At 40.0% G+C, this 21808-nt stretch overlaps 1 protein-coding gene across 1 annotated transcript; it reads right to left on the bottom strand.

Annotated features, from left to right (window-relative positions):
* Positions 1-2575: 2575 nt before the first annotated feature.
* On the bottom strand, positions 2576-19839 carry HAVCR2 (hepatitis A virus cellular receptor 2). Its single transcript, XM_007447129.1, has 7 exons — positions 19726-19839; positions 18363-18701; positions 17391-17474; positions 10692-10732; positions 8882-9008; positions 4784-4820; positions 2576-3121 (listed from the first exon to the last, which is right to left on the bottom strand). The coding sequence occupies exons 1-7, from the start codon at positions 19778-19780 to the stop codon at positions 2962-2964; spliced, it is 843 nt and encodes a 280-aa protein (XP_007447191.1). The 5' UTR covers positions 19781-19839; the 3' UTR covers positions 2576-2961.
* Positions 19840-21808: the final 1969 nt, after the last annotated feature.

The raw sequence follows: 21808 nt of genomic DNA, 5'->3' as shown, positions 1-21808 counted from the left end.
CATATTGCTCCATTGCATAGGTTTTCCACTGAAAATAGGCCAAAATCTGAGCCCTCCTGAAGCTTGAGAACCCTCCAACCAAGTGTTCCAGCTGCCCCTCTCCTTTTTCCCACTTCCCAACTGAGCCCCAGAAAAGGATGACAAGAATCTTAAAAATTACAGCACTAAGGGCATCTCTACTTACCTCTAGAAAGACTTTCTCAGTAGAAATCTGGACAGAAAATTAATTTGTATTCAGTTTTTTTTAATTCAAACTTAAATGAGAATTAAATTTATATGGGACTAGGCATGAAGGGATGCCCCCAAATAAATGAATGACAGGTTAAACCACTTGGAATTTCTGCCTGGGGTATTCTAACACTAGAAGTGATAGGCAGTTAAAACATGGTAAGACCTTAATTTTTCAGTCTGAAGAGATGAGGGAGCCTCTTCTTGTACTGTGGGTCTCTATGGCAGAGCTCTGGAAGAAAAATCCTAAGCACTTCTAAGAGCAAACCACACATTCAATCTTTTTACATTGTTTTTAATTAAGTGACCACTTGCCATTGCTCAGATCCTCTGGGGTAGCTTGATAGTTTGTTACCCTTTCTTCCATCTTCTGTATTACAAATAATTGATGTAGAGTGGATCCTACCCTGAAAACCAGGGTTCCAATCTCTGCTGGAACACTCTAGACACGTCTAGAGTGCTGGCGCACTCTACTGCCCGCCTTGACCTTGAACTTAACTTATCCAAGTCTTAATTTCTTTCTATGAGGAGGAGGGTGGACAGGAAAACATTGCTACAGTATTTAAATCTATTTTTTTTATTACAAAAAATGGATAAAATAATTCAAATTATAGAAGCACATAAAAGCAAAAAGTGAAACTCTATCTTTTGACTATTTGCCCTTGTGGAATAACCATATTAATTTGGGAATATTCTTCTGGATTATTTAAAGGCAAAAAAAAAAAATTAGCATTAACTATATATAGTATTCTAGAACTCTTTTTTCTTTTGACTTAGCAATACAGATTTCTCCTTTGACAAGTAACACAAGGTCTGTGAGAGTCGGGATATTGTCTGTTTCCTTAACTGCTATATTTCTAGGAACTAAAACAGTGTCTGGCACAAAGTAGGTGACAAAAAATGTTCACTGAAAGAATGACTGAATGAATGAATGAATGAAATCATCCTTCCTGTCAGATCAATCAGAAGTTCTATGGGGTCAGAGATGTGTCTATTTGGTCTCTCTCTATGATCCCAGCACCAGAGAACCTGGCACAGAGTAAGCACTTAATATTTGTTGAATTAGCAAAACAGCTCAATGATGAAACCACCGAATTTTTTTTACTTGTGCCAGTGTGTTGACATACCACAGTAACCAATTATTCCTCAACTGATGGAAAACGTCTCTCACAAACACCATTGCAATGATCGTCCTTGTATACATATCCTTGTGTAAAGATTTTTGCAGAATAAAAATCCCTTTTGTGGGGGAATCATTAATCTGGTCCATATGTTTTCTGTGGTCCCTTCCCTCTAGAATTTCATAAATTTAAAACACTTAATTTTTCAGCTTGTTTAAAAGCTACTGCCTGGAACTTTGCAAAATGATCTCCCTGTAGAAAGCCAGTGCTTCCCAATACTGCCCAGATGCAGCCCAAACACTGCAACAGACAGGCTGCCTGCATCCTTGGTGACCAACATCTCCTGCATGCAATGCAGTAGCAGCTCAGTCATCACCTGGGGAAGGCAGTTTTCAGGCAGCGACAGGTCCCTATTGTTGATTCATTCAGCAGAAACGGGAAAAAAGACAATAACACACTTCCAAGGGCCTGAGAAGGGAGAGGATGCTGAGAAGAGCAGATGCTGGACAAGAGCAGAAAAGGGAGCTTAGAAGTATTTTCGAGTTCCCCAACAAGTGAAGCTCTATCTGAGCTCTCCAATGGAAAAGTCTTCCCAGAAATCTACCTTTCTGCTTCTTTAATTTTTTCACTCCAAAGATATTTAGTAAATTTCCATCCATATTATGTGTCAGAGCTGTGCCAAGACTGGGGAGGAAGCGAATAGGCAAGATAGACCTACTCTCTACCATCTTGGAACTGAAGCTTAAGGGCCATTGTCTTTCCATCAGGGGATCTGACAGGGACAAACACAGATGGCCGGAGCCCTTTACCTACTTTCCACCAGGAAACAGAATTTGTGTCCCAGTCACTGCTTCTTCTTTTGTGAAAAACACAGCTCCAGTTCTCTCCATGAATGGAGAAGTTGGTCAGAGATCTTTCCCTCTGAGTGCACCCTAAGTAAAACCTGTCAACACACACTAAAAATACTTCCTTTTTCTCCAGGAGCACCTGCCATACCACAGGCCTTGCTGGGCAGTCTTCCTAACTTAGGCCAAGGAGAGCTGTGCACTGGCACTTACTGTCACAGAGTCAACATTCAAAGAAGCATAAACCTTGAGACTCAAAGGGAACCTTCAAGACCATCTACTCCTACTCCAATAGTTTCCGAACCTGCTACGGTTCACAGAGCTCTTTGAGAATCGGCGGCCCCTTTAGACTTCCTGTACCGAAAAAGACACGCACGTATCTCAGCACATAATTTCCCCTGTATTTTCAGGAGCTTCATGGACACACCATATAACTGAATATCTGGAATTCCAGAGACCCCATATTAAGAATTCCTACTCTCTATAAAAGCCCATTTGAGCTCTAATGCCCTGATTAGCAGTCTCCGAGTTGGGTGGCGGGAACACAGAGGTAATGTTGTACCTGTCTAAGTACAATGCTGGTCCCCGTTCAATCCTCGGGTGAGCTACTTATCTTTAGAACATGGAAAAACTCTGCTCGGTGGCCAAGGACAGAACCCCTAAAACCAGTCAGTCGAGCCATCTCATAGTTTTCAAAGAAGATAACACCAAACCCCAAAAGGAAGTGGTGAAGCTGGTGGCGTTGAAAGACAACAGCCCAGGGGTTGTCAGGACTGATTCCCTCTGCTGACGGAGCAGTAATACTCGTACGGATCCTCCATTTCATATACGTTCTCCTCAGTGATATAGATGTTTTCCTCTGGATGTGTCCTCTCTCCTGCTGTATTTGCTAACCCCGAGGGAGGGAGGTTGGCCAAAGTGATGAGGCTGTGGAAATAAAGTGATGCAGTTGAGTTAAGCATCCCAGGCAACATGGAATAGAGTTAAGAGAATGGGCTTTGCTGAAGAGATAGCCACCAAGGCAGTATATGATCCTTGATCAGGTCCTGACTAGGCGGGGGAAACATAAAATAGTAATGAAAGTTGTCTGGGGAATAACTGCACAAATTCAAATTAATCTGAATTTTCTTAGGTATAAAAATGGCATTGTGTTATCTAAGAGAATGTCCTTATTCTGAGGAAACGCAGACTGAAGTGTTTAGGTGAAATGTCAAGATGTCTGAAACACCTTTACAAATGGTTCAGAAAAAAAATATATGTATGTAAATAGAGAAACAGATAAAGCAAATGTGACAAAATATTAAATGACACGCTTAGGTGAAGGGTTCTACTGTTCCTTGCATTATTACTTCAATTATTATGTCAGCTTGAACAATTTCAAAAAGTAAGAGAAATGAATGTGTTATGGATCCAATGAGACTTGAGTTTGAATTCTGCCTCTGTTGCTTACCACCCATGTAATCTTGGGTAAGTTGGATTTGCTTTTTTCATTTATTCATTCAAGAACTATTTAACGTGTTTATACTGTTCTATGCATCAAGAGATGCAACAGTGAACAAAACACAAAAATCCCCTAGAGGCTGTATATTAGTAAACTTAGTGTCTCAGGGTGCTCATCTATAAAATGGGAATAAGTACTCTATCTCACAGGGCTGCTGTAAGGAACGTTTATTCATTCAATCCTCAAATATCAAATGCATACTAAGAATCAGGTGTGTGCTAGGAGATACAGTTGTTAATGTGGCAGACAAGTTCCTAATTTTCTATGGAGTTTACATTTATAGGTGGAGATGAACATTAACCAAATAATTTCATAAAGAATGAATTATTGCATGTAAATATTACCTATTGATATTACCACATTTCAAGTTTCAGCTCTAATAAAGAATACTGACAGAAAATATAAAGCCAGTGATGATTAAATATTTTATTTGATCTTATTTGACTTTTTTACTGCAGACTATTTTGTCTTCATAACTATACGATCTAGATTTAGTCTAAAATTATTAGTGGTTTAGAGAGTATGCAGCGGACAGAATCACTTTTTTCTTGAAAGTTTTTGGAACAATACCTATGGTTAGGCCTCGTCCCCAAAGATTCTGATTTATTTGCTCTGGGGTTGACAATAGTATACTTAAGTGCCCTGGATGATTCTAATAGGCAATCAGAGTTAAGAAGAACTGGGCTGGGTTGTAAAAGCTCTGAGAGTAGATTCTGAGTTTCTTGTTCACATCTGTAAACCAGTGGCCACCCAGAACCTGGATGTAGTAAGTACTCAATCAGCTGAAGGGTCAGTTCACTGAAAAAGCCCTTTAATCAGAAATATATAAGCATTTCCTATCAATGGGAGACAAATTCTCTACCTTAACTTTAGGACTACAGAAGCTAGAGGGATTAGGGATCAAGAATAAAACCGAGCAACATGTTAAATTTGCATTTCGTAAATCTAGGCCTAAAGCAAAAAGGAAGCAGTAAAAATTTAGATCCCAAAGTCTCAGGGCAGGACTTCTAAGAGCAAAGATTAAAGCCCAGATTAGAGTAGGAATATCCAAGAGTCCCACCTTCCACTACTGCACGCATTATTCTTACCTTAAATTTTGCATCTTCTCTTTGCTATCAGAATACCCTAGGTAAAAAGGTGAAGAAAAGTCAATTTAAAATGCTTTCATAAAGTAAATGAGATAAATAAAATGAGCTAACTAGAAGCAAAGATTGTTTAGGGAAATCTGGTCTACCTATTAGATTGAATTAAATCAAACCACTGATATGCGTCTTGATTTATTACATAAACTATGCTAAAAGTAATACAGATGCATTTTTCATATTTGACAAATATAGGGAGTGCCCACTATGTGTCTGGTAGTACGCTAAGCACCAGGGACACAAAGGTGAACTATGAGCCCTGACATCATGAAACCTGTCTTCTAGTGAGAGAGGCATTTAAGAAAAAAAAAGTAAATGGGAAAAATAAAATAATTTCAAATTGTGATGTAATAGAAAGAAAAGTATTGCAGCAAAATGGATGGACCTAGAGATTATCATACTGAGTGAAGTAAATCAGACAAAGACAAATATTATATGATGTCACACATGTGAAATCTAAAAAGTAATACAAATGGATTTATTTACAAAACAGGAACAGACTCACAGACACAGAAAACAAACTTATGGTTACCAAAGGGAAAAGGGGGGAGGGTAGGGATAAATTAGGAGTTTGGGATTAACAGACACACACCACTATATATAAAATAGATCAACAACAAGGATTTACTGTATAGCAAGGGAGCTATACTCAATATTTTTTTTTTTTTCGGTACGCAGGCCTCTCACTGCTGTGGCCTCTCCCGTTGTGGAGCACAGGCTCCGGATGCGCAGGCTCAGCAGCCATGGCTCACGGGCCCAGCCGCTCCGCGGCATGTGGGATCTTCCCGGACTGGGGCACAAACCCGTGTCCCCTGCATCGGCAGGAGGACTCTCAACCACTGCGCCACCAGGGAAGCCCTCAATATCTTAAAATAACCTATCTATCTATCTATCTATCTATCTATCTATCTATCTATCTATCTATCTATATATATATGTATATAACTGAAATCACTTTGCTGTATACCTGAAACTAACACAATATTGTAAATCAACTGTATTTCAATCTTTAAAAAAAACAACAATGCACTGGAATAGATAATCAAGAAGGTAATCAGGAAAGAACTATCAGAAGAAATTATCTTTAAGCTCAGTTCTGAAAGAAGAGAATGAGTCAGCCAAACAAAAAGCCTGGATGAGCATTCTGGATCGAGTAAAGCCCTGGTAAAGATAGTAGTGAGTGGCTGAAACTGAAAGCATGGCTGGAATAAGAGAGTGGCACAAGGTAAGGTCTGAGAGGGAGGCTGGGCTAGATATTATAGGATCTTGTAAGTCATAATCAGGAGTTTGGATTTTATTCTAAGACACAGGAAATAACTGAAGGCCAGAAATATGATCTGACTGGGTTCTAAGACAATCACTCTGGCTGCTTTGTGGAGAATGAATTAAAAGGAAGTATGAAAAAATGAGGAGGTAAGTAGAGAACTGCCTCAGAGTAAGGTGGTGAAAGAGAGATGCAGAATTACGAATGGATTTTAGATATGATTTGGAGAAAGTGCAGGAAAGTGAAGTTGGATTGTGTATTAGGAGTGATGAAAGAGGGGATTCAAGGATGGCTTCTGGCTCTCTGCTTTAAGCAACCAGATGTAAAATATAATGAAACACTATGATGAAGAAGATCAGGGAGGGGGAGGTTGGGTTCTACAAAGGTGGAATATAGACTCTAGAGCTCCTTTCTTGACACAGTGTGGGACACATCTAAGTGGAGATAACAACTGGACAGCTGGCCAATCAGTACCAACACACTTGAGTGCTGGAGAGAGAAATTAAGGATGACATTTAAGTCTATGGGAATATAGGTCGTCATCAGCCAGAGGGCAAGGAGAGAGGAAAAGGGCCAGCCCTGGGGTATCACAACATCTAAAGATCATGCTGAAGAAGAGAAAATAACAAAAGTGACTGAAAGGAGCGGCTAGTGAAGACAGTGGTGTTTCAGAAGCCAAGAGAAGGAAGACTTTTTAGAACGAGTGAGAGTCAACTTAGTTATTGCTGAAAGACGTACTATAATGAAGACAGAGGTAGCTATAGGACTTAGCAAAATGGAGGTCACTGGTGAGCCTGACTGAAACTATTTCCATGGCACTTCAGGTGTAGAAGCTAAATTGGGAGGGGGGGTGGTTAAAAGAGTGCAGAGGGGTGAGATGTAGGAACAACTCATCTGAGAAATACAGCTGTAAAGGAGAGCAGAGAAATGGGAGTCGCTGGAGAGAAATGTGTGAACTAGGCCATATTTTGATGCTAATAAAAATAGCATAAACAGGAATGGAGAGAGAGATGATTCTGGAGAAAGTGATCAAAGGAAGAACAAAGTCTTGGCTGAGGCAAAGTGGTTGAAACAGGCTTTTAATACTTCATCAGTGCAGTGAGAGGCGAGGGAGATTTGAGCAGCAACGAAGTATGTGATGCTCATCTCAGACAGTGCACTAGAAACATACAGGATTGCTGGCCATTACTGAGTACCAATTTATGGCTTTGATGTCATGACTTAAAAACCTATCACCTTGGTTGTATGATTTTCTCCAGCAACTTCTAGGGAAAAGACTGCAAACCGAATACAACTTTCCCATCTATTTTTCCAGGTAGTCATGTTTTGGGAGTAATCATTATGTGTGCACAAAACATGACTTCTCCCACTCCTCATCACCCTGCTTTCATACCCTCTACACAAACCAGAACAGTCCCTAATATCCAGGCCTTGGCAAACCTCAAAAAGTGGGTGTGGTCATTGCTCCTTATCAACCTGTAGACTCCATATTCATGCGGTCAATTTCCAAACTCCACTGCTATCTCTCCATAAACCCAGGTAAGTGGGGGTGAGTAGCTTCTTCCTCTCAACAATCCATTTACCATTAATGGCAGAGTGACAAAATGGTGAGCAAGACAGCCCCAGCTTCAAATCCTCTATCAATTAACTGTGTAGCTTTGGGCAAGTTACTTAACCTTTTAGCACACTGGTTCTCCAACTGGTACATGAGAATAATATTAGTACCTTTCTCAACAGGGTAGTTATGAGGATTTAATGCACATAAAGCACTTGGCAGCTTCAAGCCACACAGGATGAGCAACTCATCCCAATTTTCCTTGGACCGTTCCAGTTTTAGCAGTGAAAACCCACACATTAGGAACCTCCTTCAATCATGGGAAAATTTGGAATGGTTTGTAACCCTACACATAGTTGGTGTTTATGTATTAGTAAGAAAGGCTGATAAAATAATAGTGGTATAAGGCCTTGGTCTCTGCACCAAAGAGAAGAGAATATATCACAGTTATAAAAGTATGTGAGGCTTCCGGGGTGATAGAAGTGTTTGGGCATTGATTGTGGTGATGGTTTCCTGGGTGAAACCATCTATTGAAATTCATCAAGTTGAACACACTTTAAATATACAGTTTATTGCATAAAAATCATACTTAATTTTTTTTTAATAAAGATAAGTAACTTAGAAATAAAATATGTGTGCTGAGTGCCACAATGGAGGAAAATACAAATGCTGCATCTCTGGGCATGACCCAGTGTTAAAGGAACCTGCTACCCCTCTTTAAAGAACCATGCCTGAGAAATAAATAAGATAGAAAAATGCACAGAAGAAAGTGATTGTCGTTGTTGTGCTTCCTAATAAAACTGGACATGTTCATGAATTTAAAAGGTTTATTTTTTTAACAAAAGATAAAAAAACAGGTATTAGAATCAACCTGCTTGAATTTGAATTCCAGCTTTGCCACTTATTGATTCTGAAACCTTGAGAAAACCTTGAAAGTTTACTGTCTCTAAACATTACTCTACTCTGCTATAAGAATAGGGATAACAGTGCTATCTACCTTATATAAGATGGTGACAAAAATAAATATAAAACATGCCTGTTACATGGTAAGCACTGAATAAAAATGAGCTATTATTATTGTTGAGGTTTGGAAGGACTAAAGAGTATTTATTCTAATCACCTGTAGGTATAAATATAAACTAATAGTTCTATCTTAGGTTTGTGTTGGTTCCTATATTAACAGTTCCTTATCAGATGGAGAGAGAAGCACCATCAAATGACTTACATTTGAGAATTAAAGCACCAGAGATAAGAACGAGAGCCAGACCAGCAGAAACCCCTGCTCCGATGTAGAGGCCTATTCTGGTGGTGGCGCCCATGTCTTGTAACTCATTAGCCAGTGTGGATATTTCCTATGGAAACACAAACAGAATTGCAGCAAATGACCAGAAATCCATTGTCTGCCCAGCCAGTCTCATGACTTACGCATGGGACCATCCCTTTCACAGTATCTCAGGAATGCAGGGACCTTGAAATGACTCATAATCTGTCCCCTTCTAGACAAGCCTCAAACCACCCAAAGAAAGGAATTAGCTGAATCTTTGGAGTTAGCAAGGGAATAAGAGGTGCCTGTCTGTGCTGTGGGTGGAGAAGCCGCCTTAGTAAACGGACTCCCCTTTCCTCAAATAAAAAGTGGGACCTTGTTCATTGACGATTCCCTGGTGTTCCCAGGGAGTTTCAGAGTGGTCTAAATTTGGTGTCTTGTCATGAAACCCCAACTTTCACAGAAAGACAGTGATTTAAAAGCTAGGAATTTGCAGCCAGACTGTCTTGGGTTCAAATCCCAGTTCTGTCACCAAACAGCTGTGTCATCAGGAAGAGCTGTGTAGAGTTATCAGGAAAATTAAGTGACGAAAACCAGAAAATGCTTGGCACAGAGCCTGGTACAGGATAATCTCAATCAGTGGTAGCTATTATTGCTATTGCTCTAATTAATTAGATATTTTGTTAACTCAGTCACAGCAAACATACTGCTTCTAAAATTTCACTTCATGTTCTTCCTTTAAAAAGAGTAATGGTAAACACTTTTAAAACAACGTCAAGGAATTAAGTCTTCCATTTATTCAACAGACATTTACTGCAGGAGTGCACCGTGCAAGGTTACTTGCAGTAAGCACTGTGGGCACACAGAGGTACTGAAAAGGCAGACCTGGACTGCAAAGAGGACAGGACAAACACAAAATGCTTGACACTGAGTCAGAGATTGAGTTAAATGAATGCAGACTCCTGGATACGTCCTCAAAGAATTTTCCAGTCACTGCTATCAGCTTGTTCTCTAATGCAGTGGTCCCCAACCTTTTTGGCGTTTCAAGGAAGACAATTTTTCCACAGACTGGGGTCGGGGGGGATGGAGGGGGATGGTTCAGGCGGTAACGCGAGCGATGGGGAGCGATGGGGAGCGGCAGATGAAGCTTCGCTTGCTCGCCCGCTGCTCACCTCCTGCTGTGCAGCCCAGTTCCTAACAGGCTACAGACCGGTACCGGTCCACGGTCCGGGGAATGGGGACCCCAGTTTTAGTGGTTTTCCCTTTTACTCTGAGAAGGTGGGAGACACTAAAATGGTGGTTGATTAAAATACTGCTTTATTTTTACTTAGATACCTAAGTTCTTGGCTTAGAATATTCTTGCCTGGTGTCTTATCATAAATAAATAAATTTAAACAAACAATCTTTCTCATTAGGGTTGCAATGGAAGCAAGGAGAAACATATTCTGGGGTGATGGAGGGTGTCCGAACCCTCCGCAGTGGTATACAGCTGTGAAATTTGAGAATAAGGACAAAATGCTAATGCTTCTTCCTTTTGGTCTTCCAGCACCTACTATGTGACAGGCACTTTACATGCTTCACCCCACTCCATCCTTACAACAGGACTCGCAGTTACAACAGTTATCAGCAACATGTTACAGCCAAGGAACCTGAAGCCAAGGGAGATTAAGGCATTTTTCCCCAAGGAATGAGTGGGCAGGAAGGAAGCCTAAAGCCATACTTTTTTCCTCTGAGTTTAGCATAAGGTCAGCTCACACACACAGTTACTCACTGTTTGATTTTTATCATGGAGGGTCTCCAGTGTCTGTGTCTCTGCCACAAAGAAGAAAAATAGCCAGTAGAACAGTTAAGAATGCTTTCTTTTATATGAGTTTTTTTAAAATCTTAAAAGCTACCTATAATCCTATTTGAAATTAATTCTATTCCATACTCTTCACAATAATTAACTAAGAGACAAACAAAACTTACTGAACACTTACAAATCAACTTCAGGATGACCACACTTTTTTCGTCCAGATGATGTACCCAACTACTTATGTTCTAGGAAATGGAGACTTCTTCCAGGAAAACCTATTTTGAATATGTGGTTTGTTGTGCCCTCAGGGCCCTAAAGAGGTCTGCAAAATTCCAACAACACTGATGACACATAGGCAGGCATTATAATTAGACTTTTTTTTAGATCAAATAACTGTTCTTTAATATTTATTTTGCTCATTTTTTTAATTGAAGTATAGTTGATTTACAATGTTGTATTAGTTTCAGGTGTATAGCAAAGTGATTCAGAATATATATATATTCTTTTTCAGATTCTTTTCCCTTATAGGTTATTACAAAATATTGAGTATAGTTCCCTGTGCTATACAGTACGTCCTTGTTGATTATCTGTTTTACATATAGTAGTGTGCATATGTTAATCCCCAACTCTTAATTTATCCCTCCCTTCTCCCTTTCCCCCTTGGTAACCATACGTTTGTTTTCTATGTCAGTAGGTCTATTTCTGTTTTGTAAATAAGTTCGTATGTATCATTTTTTTTAGATTCCACATATAAGTGATATCATATGATATTTGCCTTTCTCTGTTTGGCTTACTTCACTTAGTATGATAATCTCAAAGTCCATCCATGTTGCTGCAAATGGCATTATTTCATCCTTTTTTATGACTGAGTAACATTCCATTGTACAAATGTCCATCAACAGATGAATGGATAAAGAAGATGTGGCATGGTTAGAATTTGAAAGGTAACGAAAGTTAATTTTCTTTAAAAAAAATTTAACATTTACTCATTAAGAGTAAGACAGGGTATTTTGTTCCCTAAAAAATTGAAAATAATAATAACTGTAACTATAATTTACCATGAACAGGCATTGTACTAAATTCTTCAAGGGAAGCATCTCATTTAGCATTCAAAACAACTATATTAAAGTAGGGACTATTAGTCCCATTACACAGATGAAGAAGCTGAGAATTAGGAAGCTAAGTGACTTACCCAAAGTCACACAGCTTAGTGAATAACAGAAATGGCCTTCCAATTTAGGTCCACGTGGCTTTAAGCACACACTCTTAACTGTGCTGCCTCCAACAAGGCTCATCTCGGCACTGTGATTACGAAGCCTCCACACTGCCAGCTCACTTTCTTTCCTTTTTATCCATTTAGTTAGTCATCTGCCTATCCATTCAATGAACATGTACTACACCCCCACTCTATGCCAGGCACGGGGGACAGGGACAGAACAGGGAACAAGATGCGCACAGGCCCTGACCTCGTAAACACTGCATTCTAAAAACCAATAAGTTGTCAGCTTTGGGAAGATTAAGCATGCCAACGTAGTTTTCTGTGTCAGTCAGAGGATCTGAAACTTTCTAAATGTCAAGGTCACTTTCTGGAAGCTTAGAAGCCTAAACCTTTTAATGTAGAACTGGTTTACAGACTCTGATTTTAATATTACAAAAGCATATTCTCAGCCTAAAGTTTAAAAAAAAAAAAAGGAAAGAGATCATTTTCTACTTACCTTAGCTCCTATTTCCCAAAAGGAATTTAAAAACCACACTGGTGGAACTACTAAGTAAACATGCATCTTAACCACACACAACATTTTCTAGTGTAAATCCAGTTTCTGCTTCCCTATAATTACTTTTCTTGGCTTAAATGGTAAGACTGTCTAACTTATTTTTCTTTAATTTCATTTTACAGTGAAAATGATCAATAAAATAGAGCACTGTTGGGTTATCACACCTTATTTTCACATAGGTAGACATCAACCAAGATGCGTGGGACAGCTGGAGGAAGTTACAGTGTTTTTCCTAGAAGACCCGAGACTGGGGGGTGGGGGAGATGACAATGGGGGAGGCACGTGATGATTTTAAAAGTATATAAATGTAATAGTTACCATCTAGCATGTATTATGTGCCAGACATAGTGCTTCACACTTTATGTGCACAATATCTTTTAATCTTCACCACAATAGGTAGGTACTATTATTTTCTCAATTTTTAAATGAAGAAATAGTCTCAGAGAAGTATTTTGTCCAAATCACACAGCTATTAACTGGCAAATCTGAGATTCAAACCAAGTCTACCTCGGAAGCTAAGGATTCATCCATGATCCAGTCCTGCCTTCTTCAGGTGGAAGAGAGATTGCATTTATTCTGTGTTCAAAGTGGGTTTAGGAGCTTCAAAGACCCTTAGGACTCCTACTTGTTAAGGCTCCTCTCCACTTTATAGCAAGCATATTAAATGTACCCACATTACTCAGCCATAAAAAGAAATGAAATTGAGTTATTTGTAGTGAGGTGGATGGACCTAGAGTCTGCCATACAGAGTGAAGTAAGTCAGAAAGAAAAACAAGGAACAAGACAAGGTTGTCCACTCTAACCACTAGTATTCAACATAGTTTTGGAAGTTTTAGCCACAGCAATCAGAGAAGAAAAAGAAATAAAAGGAATCCAAATCAGAAAAGAAGAAGTAAAGCTGTCACTGTTTGCAGATGACGTGATACTATACATAGAGAATCCTAAAGATGCTACCAGAAAACTACTAGAGCTAATCAATGAATTTGGTAAAGTAGCAGGATACAAAATTAATGCACAAAAATCTCTTGCATTCCTATACACTAATGATGAAAAATCTGAAAGAGAAATCAAGGAAACACTCTCATTTACTATTGCAACAAAAAGAATAAAATAACTAGGAATAAACCTACCTAAGGAGACAAAAGACCTATATGCAGAAAACTATAAGACACTGAGGAAAGCAATTAAAGATGATACAAACAGATGGAGAGATATACCATGTTCTTGGATTGGAAGAATCAACATTGTGAAAATGACTATACTACCCATTGAATCTACAGATTCAATGCAATCCCTATCAAACTACCAAGGGCATTTTTCACAGAAGTAGAACAAAAAATTTCACAATTGGTATGGAAACAAAAAAGACCCCAGAAAGCCAAAGTAATCTTGAGAAAGAAAAACGGAGCTGTAGGAATCAGACTCCCTGACTTCAGACTATACTACAAAGCTACAGTAATCAAGACAGTATGGTACTGGCACAAAAACAGAAATATAGATCAATGGAACAGGACAGAAAGCCCAGCGATAAACCAACGCACATATGGTCACCTTATTTTTGATAAAGGAGACAAGAATATACGCTGGAGAAAAGACAGCCTGTTCAATAAGTGGTGCTGGGAAAACTGGACAGCTACATGTAAAAGAATGAAATTAGAACACTCCCTAACACCATACACAAAAATAAACTCAAAATGGATTAAAGACCTAAATGTGAATGGCCTAAATGTAAGACCAGACACTATAAAACTCTTAGAGGAAAATACAGGCAGAACACTCTATGACATAAATCACAGCAAGATCCTTTTTGACCCACCTCCTAGAGAAATGGAAATAAAAACAAAAGTAAACAAATGGGGCCTAATAAAACTTAAAACCTTTTTCACAGCAAAGGAGACCATAAACAAGACAAAAAGACAACCTTCAGAATGGGAGAAAATACTTGCAAATGAAGCAACTGACAAAGGATTAATCTCCAAAATTTACAAGTAGCTCATGCAGCTCAATACCAAAAAAACAAACAACCCAATCCAAAAATGGGCAGAAGACTTAAATAGACATTTCTCCAAAGAAGATATACAGAGTGCCAACAAGCACATAAAAGAATGCCCAACATCACTAATCATTAGAGAAATGCAAATCAAACCTACAATGAGGTATCACCTCACACCAGTCAGAATGACCATCGTCAAAAAATCTACAAACAATAAATGCTGAAGAGGGTGTGGAGAAAAGGGAACCCTCTTGCACTGTTGGTGGGAATGTAAATTGATACAGTCACTATGGAGAACAGTATGGAGGTTCCTTAAAAAATTAAAAATGGAACTACCATACAACCCAGCAATCCCACTCCTGGACATATATCCTGAGAAAACCATAATTCAAAAAGAGTCATGTACCAGAATGTTCTTTGCAGCTCTATTTACAATAGCCAGGACATGGAAGCAGCCTAAGTGTCCATCAACAGATGAATGGATAAAGAAGATGTGGTATATATATATAATGGAATATTACTCAGCCATAAAAAGAAATGAAATTGAGTTATTTGTAGTGAGGTGGATAGACCTAGAGTTTGCCATACTTTCTGAGTGAAGTAAGTCAGAAAGAGAAAAACAAACACCGTATGCTAACACATATATAGAATCTAAAGGGGAAAAAAAGGTTCTAAAGAACCTAGGGGCAGGACAGGAATAAAGACACAGACATAGAGAATGGACTTGAGGACACAGGGAGGGGGACGGGTAAGCTGGGATGAAGTGAGAGAGTGGCAAGGACATATATACACTACCAAATGTAAAATAGATAGCTAGTGGGAAGCAGCCACATAGCACAGGGAGATCAGCTCGCTGCTTTGTGTCCACCGAGAGGGGTGGGATAGGGAGGGTGGGAAGGAGACACAAGAGGGAGGGAATATGGGGATATATGTATAGGTATAGCTGATTCACTTTGTTATACAGCAGAAACTACCACAACATTGTAAAGCAATTATACTGCAATAAAGATGTTAAAAAAAATTTAAAAAAAAAAGAATTGCAAAACTGAAAAAAAAATAAGTACCCACATTACAAACTAAAGAAAAGGTGTAACTACACACAAGTTGACTTGCAGGTAACTAACTGAAATAATATTACATATTATAGTCATGTCATTAAATACTAATTAATTTCAATTTTCCATTTTATTTTCATAGTTTGGAGCCATTGCCTTTCTTTGTTTAAGTATTTTCTCAGGCCTCTGAAAAGCTCAGAGATTGTAGGTACTCTGCCTATATTCTCAGATGCAAAAGATGGCACCATTTCTGTTGCCCTAAATGGAAGGAACAAACAAGTAAAAACTGAAGGGAAGGACACTTCTGGTTATGGTATAGACACTTCTAAAAGAAATGCACTGTGTTGTGAGGAAGCTACCTCTCCATCTCAGAAGGTGTGTAAGCATACAGCAAATGCCAACTTGGGAGTGATGTTGTAAAGAACCTTGAAACACGAGATGGGAAAGTGGGATCCTTCAAGTCTCTTCTAGGTCTACAGTTGTAGGATTCTTTAAAATATAACAATGGCATATGATGAACACTTGTATGATTTGGTTAGCCCACTACGCGGGCGATCATCTGTTTCCACCATATTTAATTTCCTCATTAATTTCATAAGAGATGTTGGCTACCAGTGACAAAAGAACCACCAAAGATTCAACCTCTAGAGAGCTGATGTTAATATCTATAATAATAATTAATATTTGAGTGCTTTCTCTGGGCTAGGCACTATGCTGAGTGCTTTACATACATGATCACATCAATCTTTACAACAATCTTATGACATAGGCACTGGAATTACCCTCATTGTAGAGGTAAGGAAATTGAGCCTCACAGAGCTTGAGCAACATAACTGAGTTCATGAAACTAATACAAAAAGCTGACATTAGAACCCATCCTGCCTGTCACTGACATACTTAACCACAATCTCATTCTGCTTCTGGATCTTACCGATAATGACATTAACTAACACGTACTGAGTATGTACCATGATCAGACGCTGGGCTAAGCACTTTAGACACACTTCCTTATTTAAATCTGAGATTTATGAGATTAGGATTTGGAATTTACCTATTATTAACCTCATTTTACAGAATGAAAGACTGAGCTCCAGAGAGTTTAGGGAGACCAGGACTCTGACAGGAAATATTTAAGATTAACCTCCCTGATCAACGTGACCTGAGGTCTGCTCTTTCGACCCTATATTCTCTTTCAAAGCGGCAGGGAAAAGTCCTTGTTGAATTAGTTGAAGAACTTAGCTGCTCCTTCTGAGGTCAAAATCTGAGGAAGATGATGGACTTCATTCCAGTTAGAAGGGATTCTTGAAATCACCTAATCCAGATAACACCAAACATGGACTGGGGTCAGTTCATGAAAATATCACCAGTCCAGGAGTAAATCAAAAAATAATAAGGACAGCATAATGAGTTTTTCATTAGATTAAACTTATTTAATTTAAAAGTGTCCTTTTTTTTTTTTAATGCAGGGTGGCAATAGTAGAAATTTTTCTTTCCTTGTTTGGCAAAATACATAGCTCATCAAAATTCTTTTTTGGGGGTTGGGATTTATACTGGGTGGTGAGATCCAAAAGTCTCTGAACCCATACCTCAGACAGAAGAGGAAGCTGCTTTCCAGAGAAGTGAAAGGCTTTGGCCCAGGTCTGAGGGCTACTCCTGACTAATTTAGAATCCTAGCCCAGGGATCCTTTTTCCCAGCACAAATTTACTTCCACCACCTCCCTCACCTCAAACACTATCTTGGGTGCACAGTTTGAGAAAACTCAAACTGTTTTCTCATGTTTTCCCCATATTCAAAATCCTCTTAGCTCAGAAACCAACTAAAGGCTTCCTCCTATACCCCATATGTAATTACCTGAGCCAGGTCCCTCGGTGGTGAGCGTCCTTGGAAAGGCTGTAGTGATGTCCCTCCATGGAGTCCCAGCAGGGGTGACCTTGGCTAAAGACAGAAACCAACGTAAGGATGAGGCTTCTCTGAGAGCAGAGAGCTTGTTGCAGGGAATCAAAGGGGCAGCAGAAACAACTGTAAACACAACAAAAGAAGAGAAACACATGCTCAACTTCCAAACCTACCTGAACACCTTCGTTGAGAGTGTATGACACTCCAAACATCTGACAGAGGTGTGTTACAGTCATCATTATCACAGTCTAATTGTTATTAATGGAACTTACAGCCACAGTAAATGATTTTCATCAAACATCTCATAAAATCCTTCCAGTGGCCTATAGGGTAGGCAGTATCATATTTTACAGAGGAGGAGGTCACAGAGCTTAAATAACTTGCCCAAGATTACACAGCTGGTAAGAAGCAGTGTCATATTTGAACTTAGCTCCATCAGCCACTAAGTACATGCTCTATAAATGTTAAAACATGCAAGCACACGTGCTCCCTCTCCCCAACACATGCAGAGTCCAGTGGTTCTCAATCCTGGCTGCACATGGGGGGAGAATCATCAGGGGTAGACTTTGTAAAACCCCCGCACTCAAGCTCTACCTCCAGAGATGGTGATTTTTCTGGTTGTGGGGTGGAGCCCAAGCATCTGTGGGAGTTAAAAGGTTCCCCAGGTGATTTTAATGACCATTCAGGTACTCAGACCTCTGATCTAGGCCTTTCCTCCATTCTCTAGATCCTGGCCATGAGGTTCAAAATAGATGGAGGGAATTAAACATGGCTGGGCACTGCTGGTGGGGCCTGTTAAACTTTAGGTCTTAGGGGCCCAACCTGAGGGCTTTAATTGGGAAGACCAGAGGTGAGACCAATCAGTGTATTTAATATGATCCACAGGCAAATCTCATTCAGAAAGAAAGTATGCAAAGGTCCACTCACCTGGTTTGATGACCAACTCCAGGTTTGATTTTTGATCATTCATTGGGCCTGGGAATTGGATCCGGCAGCAATAGGTCCCACTGTCAGCTAAAGTCACATTCTTTATGGTCAAGGTCACGTCTCCTTTGCGGAAATTCCTCTTTAGTAGGTATCTGCTGGATATCCGATAGCTCAAGTTCTTTCCATCAGTGCTGAGTACCAAACTGTGACACTGAAACAAAGGGCAGGGTCCCTTGCCCCAACACACAGGCACGAGATCCTCAGGGGTGGGTGGAGAGTAGGCGCAGGGCAGATCAGCATCCTGACCCACCTCAGACACACATACTCCTTCCAAAGACCCTGCATAAAGAGGGAAGGAGAGCAATGAGGGAGACTGCTCCATTTCAAAAAAACTGCAAGCAATGCCTTGCAGAATAAAGAGGAAACCACTACTGCTATCCTGTTTGGAGGACAGTTCACTACAGCAATGATTCTCAGACTTGAGGGGCACTGGAATCTCCAGGAAGCCTTGTTCAAACACAGACGGCTGGGCTCAACCGTCAGAGTTTAGAGTTAATTAATCTGATTAAATATTAATCAGAGCTCCTGACTTAATAGCTTGGCGGGGGGTGGGGGGGGGCAAAAATTTGTATTTCTAACAAGTTCCCAGGACATGCTGATATGCCTGGTCTCAAAACCTCACTCTGAAAACCAGTGCCCCAGGAGAGAACTGTGGCCGGTCCTATGAACACCGGAGGGCAGTGCTGATGCAAATAGACAATCAGACAATGGGTAACTGTCAGCCAGGAAAAGAGCTCACCCATCTGGGCTAGTTGTCTGTTCACCAACACAGGGCAGTTATCCTAACACAAATCTCTTTTGTTTTTCAAGCACCAGGCACATAATAAATAAAAACCCTTGGCTGAATAAGAAGTTAGTGTATGGCTGTTCTGAGGTTTAAAATTAATTTATATATATATATGTACACACACATATTCGAACAGCATAAAAAGTATATGAAAACTCTACTCCCTCTCCCTGCTCTTTTCCATTTCCCAGCTCCCGTTCCCAGAGTCTATTCATTAAGAAGCATTCATGTATTCCCACTCCCCTGCAACACACACACAGACACACACACAGAAGTCCAATATACCCATTATTCTGCTCCTTGCTTTCTTCAATTCACCTGATGACTTACAGACATCTCATATCATTATGTTTCATCAGCATCACTGTTTGTATCATGGATATATCATAATTTCTTTACCCACTGCCCTACTGGTGGACATTTAGGTTGCTTCCAAACTTTTGCTCTTGCTAACATTACGATGACCATCCTTGCATCTTCATCTTGCACTATCCAGTTCCAAAAATCCAGACTTACTTGTAAGTAGTAGCAGCAAGAGCAGGACACAGTCAAAGGAAAAATGTGAAAACATGGGTCCTGAAGAAGAAAAGGCAAAGAACAGCTCTGTTTAGGTGCCGTTTTAATTCTCCAGCTGAACTGGGTACTTCCTGGAACTGTCTCTCCTCCCCAGTCACAGGAGTAGTGGCCACTCTCCCAACTGCAGGCCCAGCACACCAGATGTCTGACGACCAATCACTCCTCTATTAACACTGTCAAGTCTACGATGACAGCAAAGGGAACCTCGCTTCTCTCCTATGCTAGACCACACACATCCTGTGAGGACTCTGACATTTATTCTGTCCGCATCAACAAAGAGGAAGCAATACTCAGAGGAAGAAAAGGGTTACTTCGTCAAGGGTCTCTTGGCAAGTAGAGTGAGCCCTCTACCGTCTCCGGTGAAATAATACATAGTCCTCTGTTTGAAATGGACAGCATATATTGGAAACACAGGTAGAAATGTATCACTCATGCATTCATTCAGTCAAGTCAGTCAACTGGTGAGTCCTGTGACCAATGTTTATGAAGCACCTACTATGTGTCAGGAACTGGACTAGGAGGTGGGAAATACCACCATGAATGGCCTATTCCTTATACTCATGTTTAGGTGCCCTTTCCACTCCAGTCATGAGCCTAATTCTTAGCTTGTGCCCTAACACGAATTGGGCTATGTCATATAACCTTGTTAGACCTGTCTCCTCATTTATAAAGTTTATAAAATGAGGAAATTGTGCTAGGTGATATATGCAGAGCTCCCTGCTCTAATATTCTGACTTTGACCTGAACTTTCAAACTCTTTCACTTAGGAAAAATGCATTCCTTTCTGCAATGCTTCTTTCCCCTTCCTGTGGGGGGAACTGAGGGGACCTCAATGTTCTATTTCCTCTCATATACACAAGATGTCCCCTCTCCTCCCACCCCACAGTCTTCGGGCATTAACTGTCAGAAAGTACTGAGTTCCAGCCACACTCTCCATCACTAAGGTAACATCTCAGACCCAAACAATCTCAGCCCTGGGAGAGTAACTTTTGTCTGGAAACCTTAAAAGCCAATGGTTATTTACAAAAGGGAAGTGAGCTCACGATGAAATAGTTTCTGAAAACCCTGTGGCCTTTCTCTGTCTTCTCTGCCTGAATTTCCTTGTCATTCACTTTATTTATTTTATTTTATTTTCTTCTAGTTGTGGTGAGTGGGGGCTACTCTTCGTTGCGGTGCACGGGCTTCTCATTGCACTGGCTTCTCGTTGCAGAGCACAGGCTCTAGGTGCGCAGGCTTCAGTAGTTGTAGCACGTGGGCTCAGTAGTTGTGGCTTGCGGGCTCTAGAGTGCAGGCTCAGTAGGTGTGGCGCATGGGCTTAGTTGCTCCGCGGCATGTGGGATCTTCCCGGACCAGGGTTCGAACCCGTGTCGCCTGCATTGCCAGGTGGCTTCTTAACCACTGCGCCACCAGGGAAGTCCTTATAATTCACTTTAAACCTTATTAAATGCATGTAATATAAATATCCAGCTTGTTCTATGTGTGTACTTCCATAGTGCCACAGAGCTAGCAGTTACTCAAGAGATCATGTTCAATTTCTTCATTGTATATATAAGGGAAACTGAGACCTGAAAAGATTGATTTGCCCAAAGGTACATGATTGGTCATTTCAAATAAGAATTGAGTCCCCTAAGCTCCAGATTTTTTCCATTATAAACCATGTTTCGTGAATTTCATATCTGCCCTTAATATGTCTGCCCACATATCTCAAAACAACCAGCAAATGCCCATATTCAAGTGTAAGGCAGACTTGATTAAACACGGGTTCAGAGATTAGATTTACTAACAGCATGACTTCAAGCAACACTCTTAAAAGTTTTAGCCATCAGATTTTGTGCTCTGATTTTTGTTTTGTTTTTTATTATTATTACTCTGTTTTCTGTTCATCTCTAGAATTGCTACTGGGTCCAACTTTATAAAACATTAACAATGTATTAATTCACTGAAGTCTAGACATGAAGGAGCCTAGAAATCTACTCTAACCCCTTTCTTTTATTCTGTGTATAAAGGACTGTTTCTGAACATT

The sequence above is a fragment of the Lipotes vexillifer genome, unplaced genomic scaffold (assembly GCF_000442215.2).
Source record: "Lipotes vexillifer unplaced genomic scaffold, Lipotes_vexillifer_v1.1 scaffold194, whole genome shotgun sequence".
Classification (NCBI taxonomy): Eukaryota; Metazoa; Chordata; class Mammalia; order Artiodactyla; family Lipotidae; genus Lipotes; species Lipotes vexillifer.
Note: the sequence above shows the minus strand (reverse complement) of the source record. Positions and strands in the feature narration are given on the sequence as shown.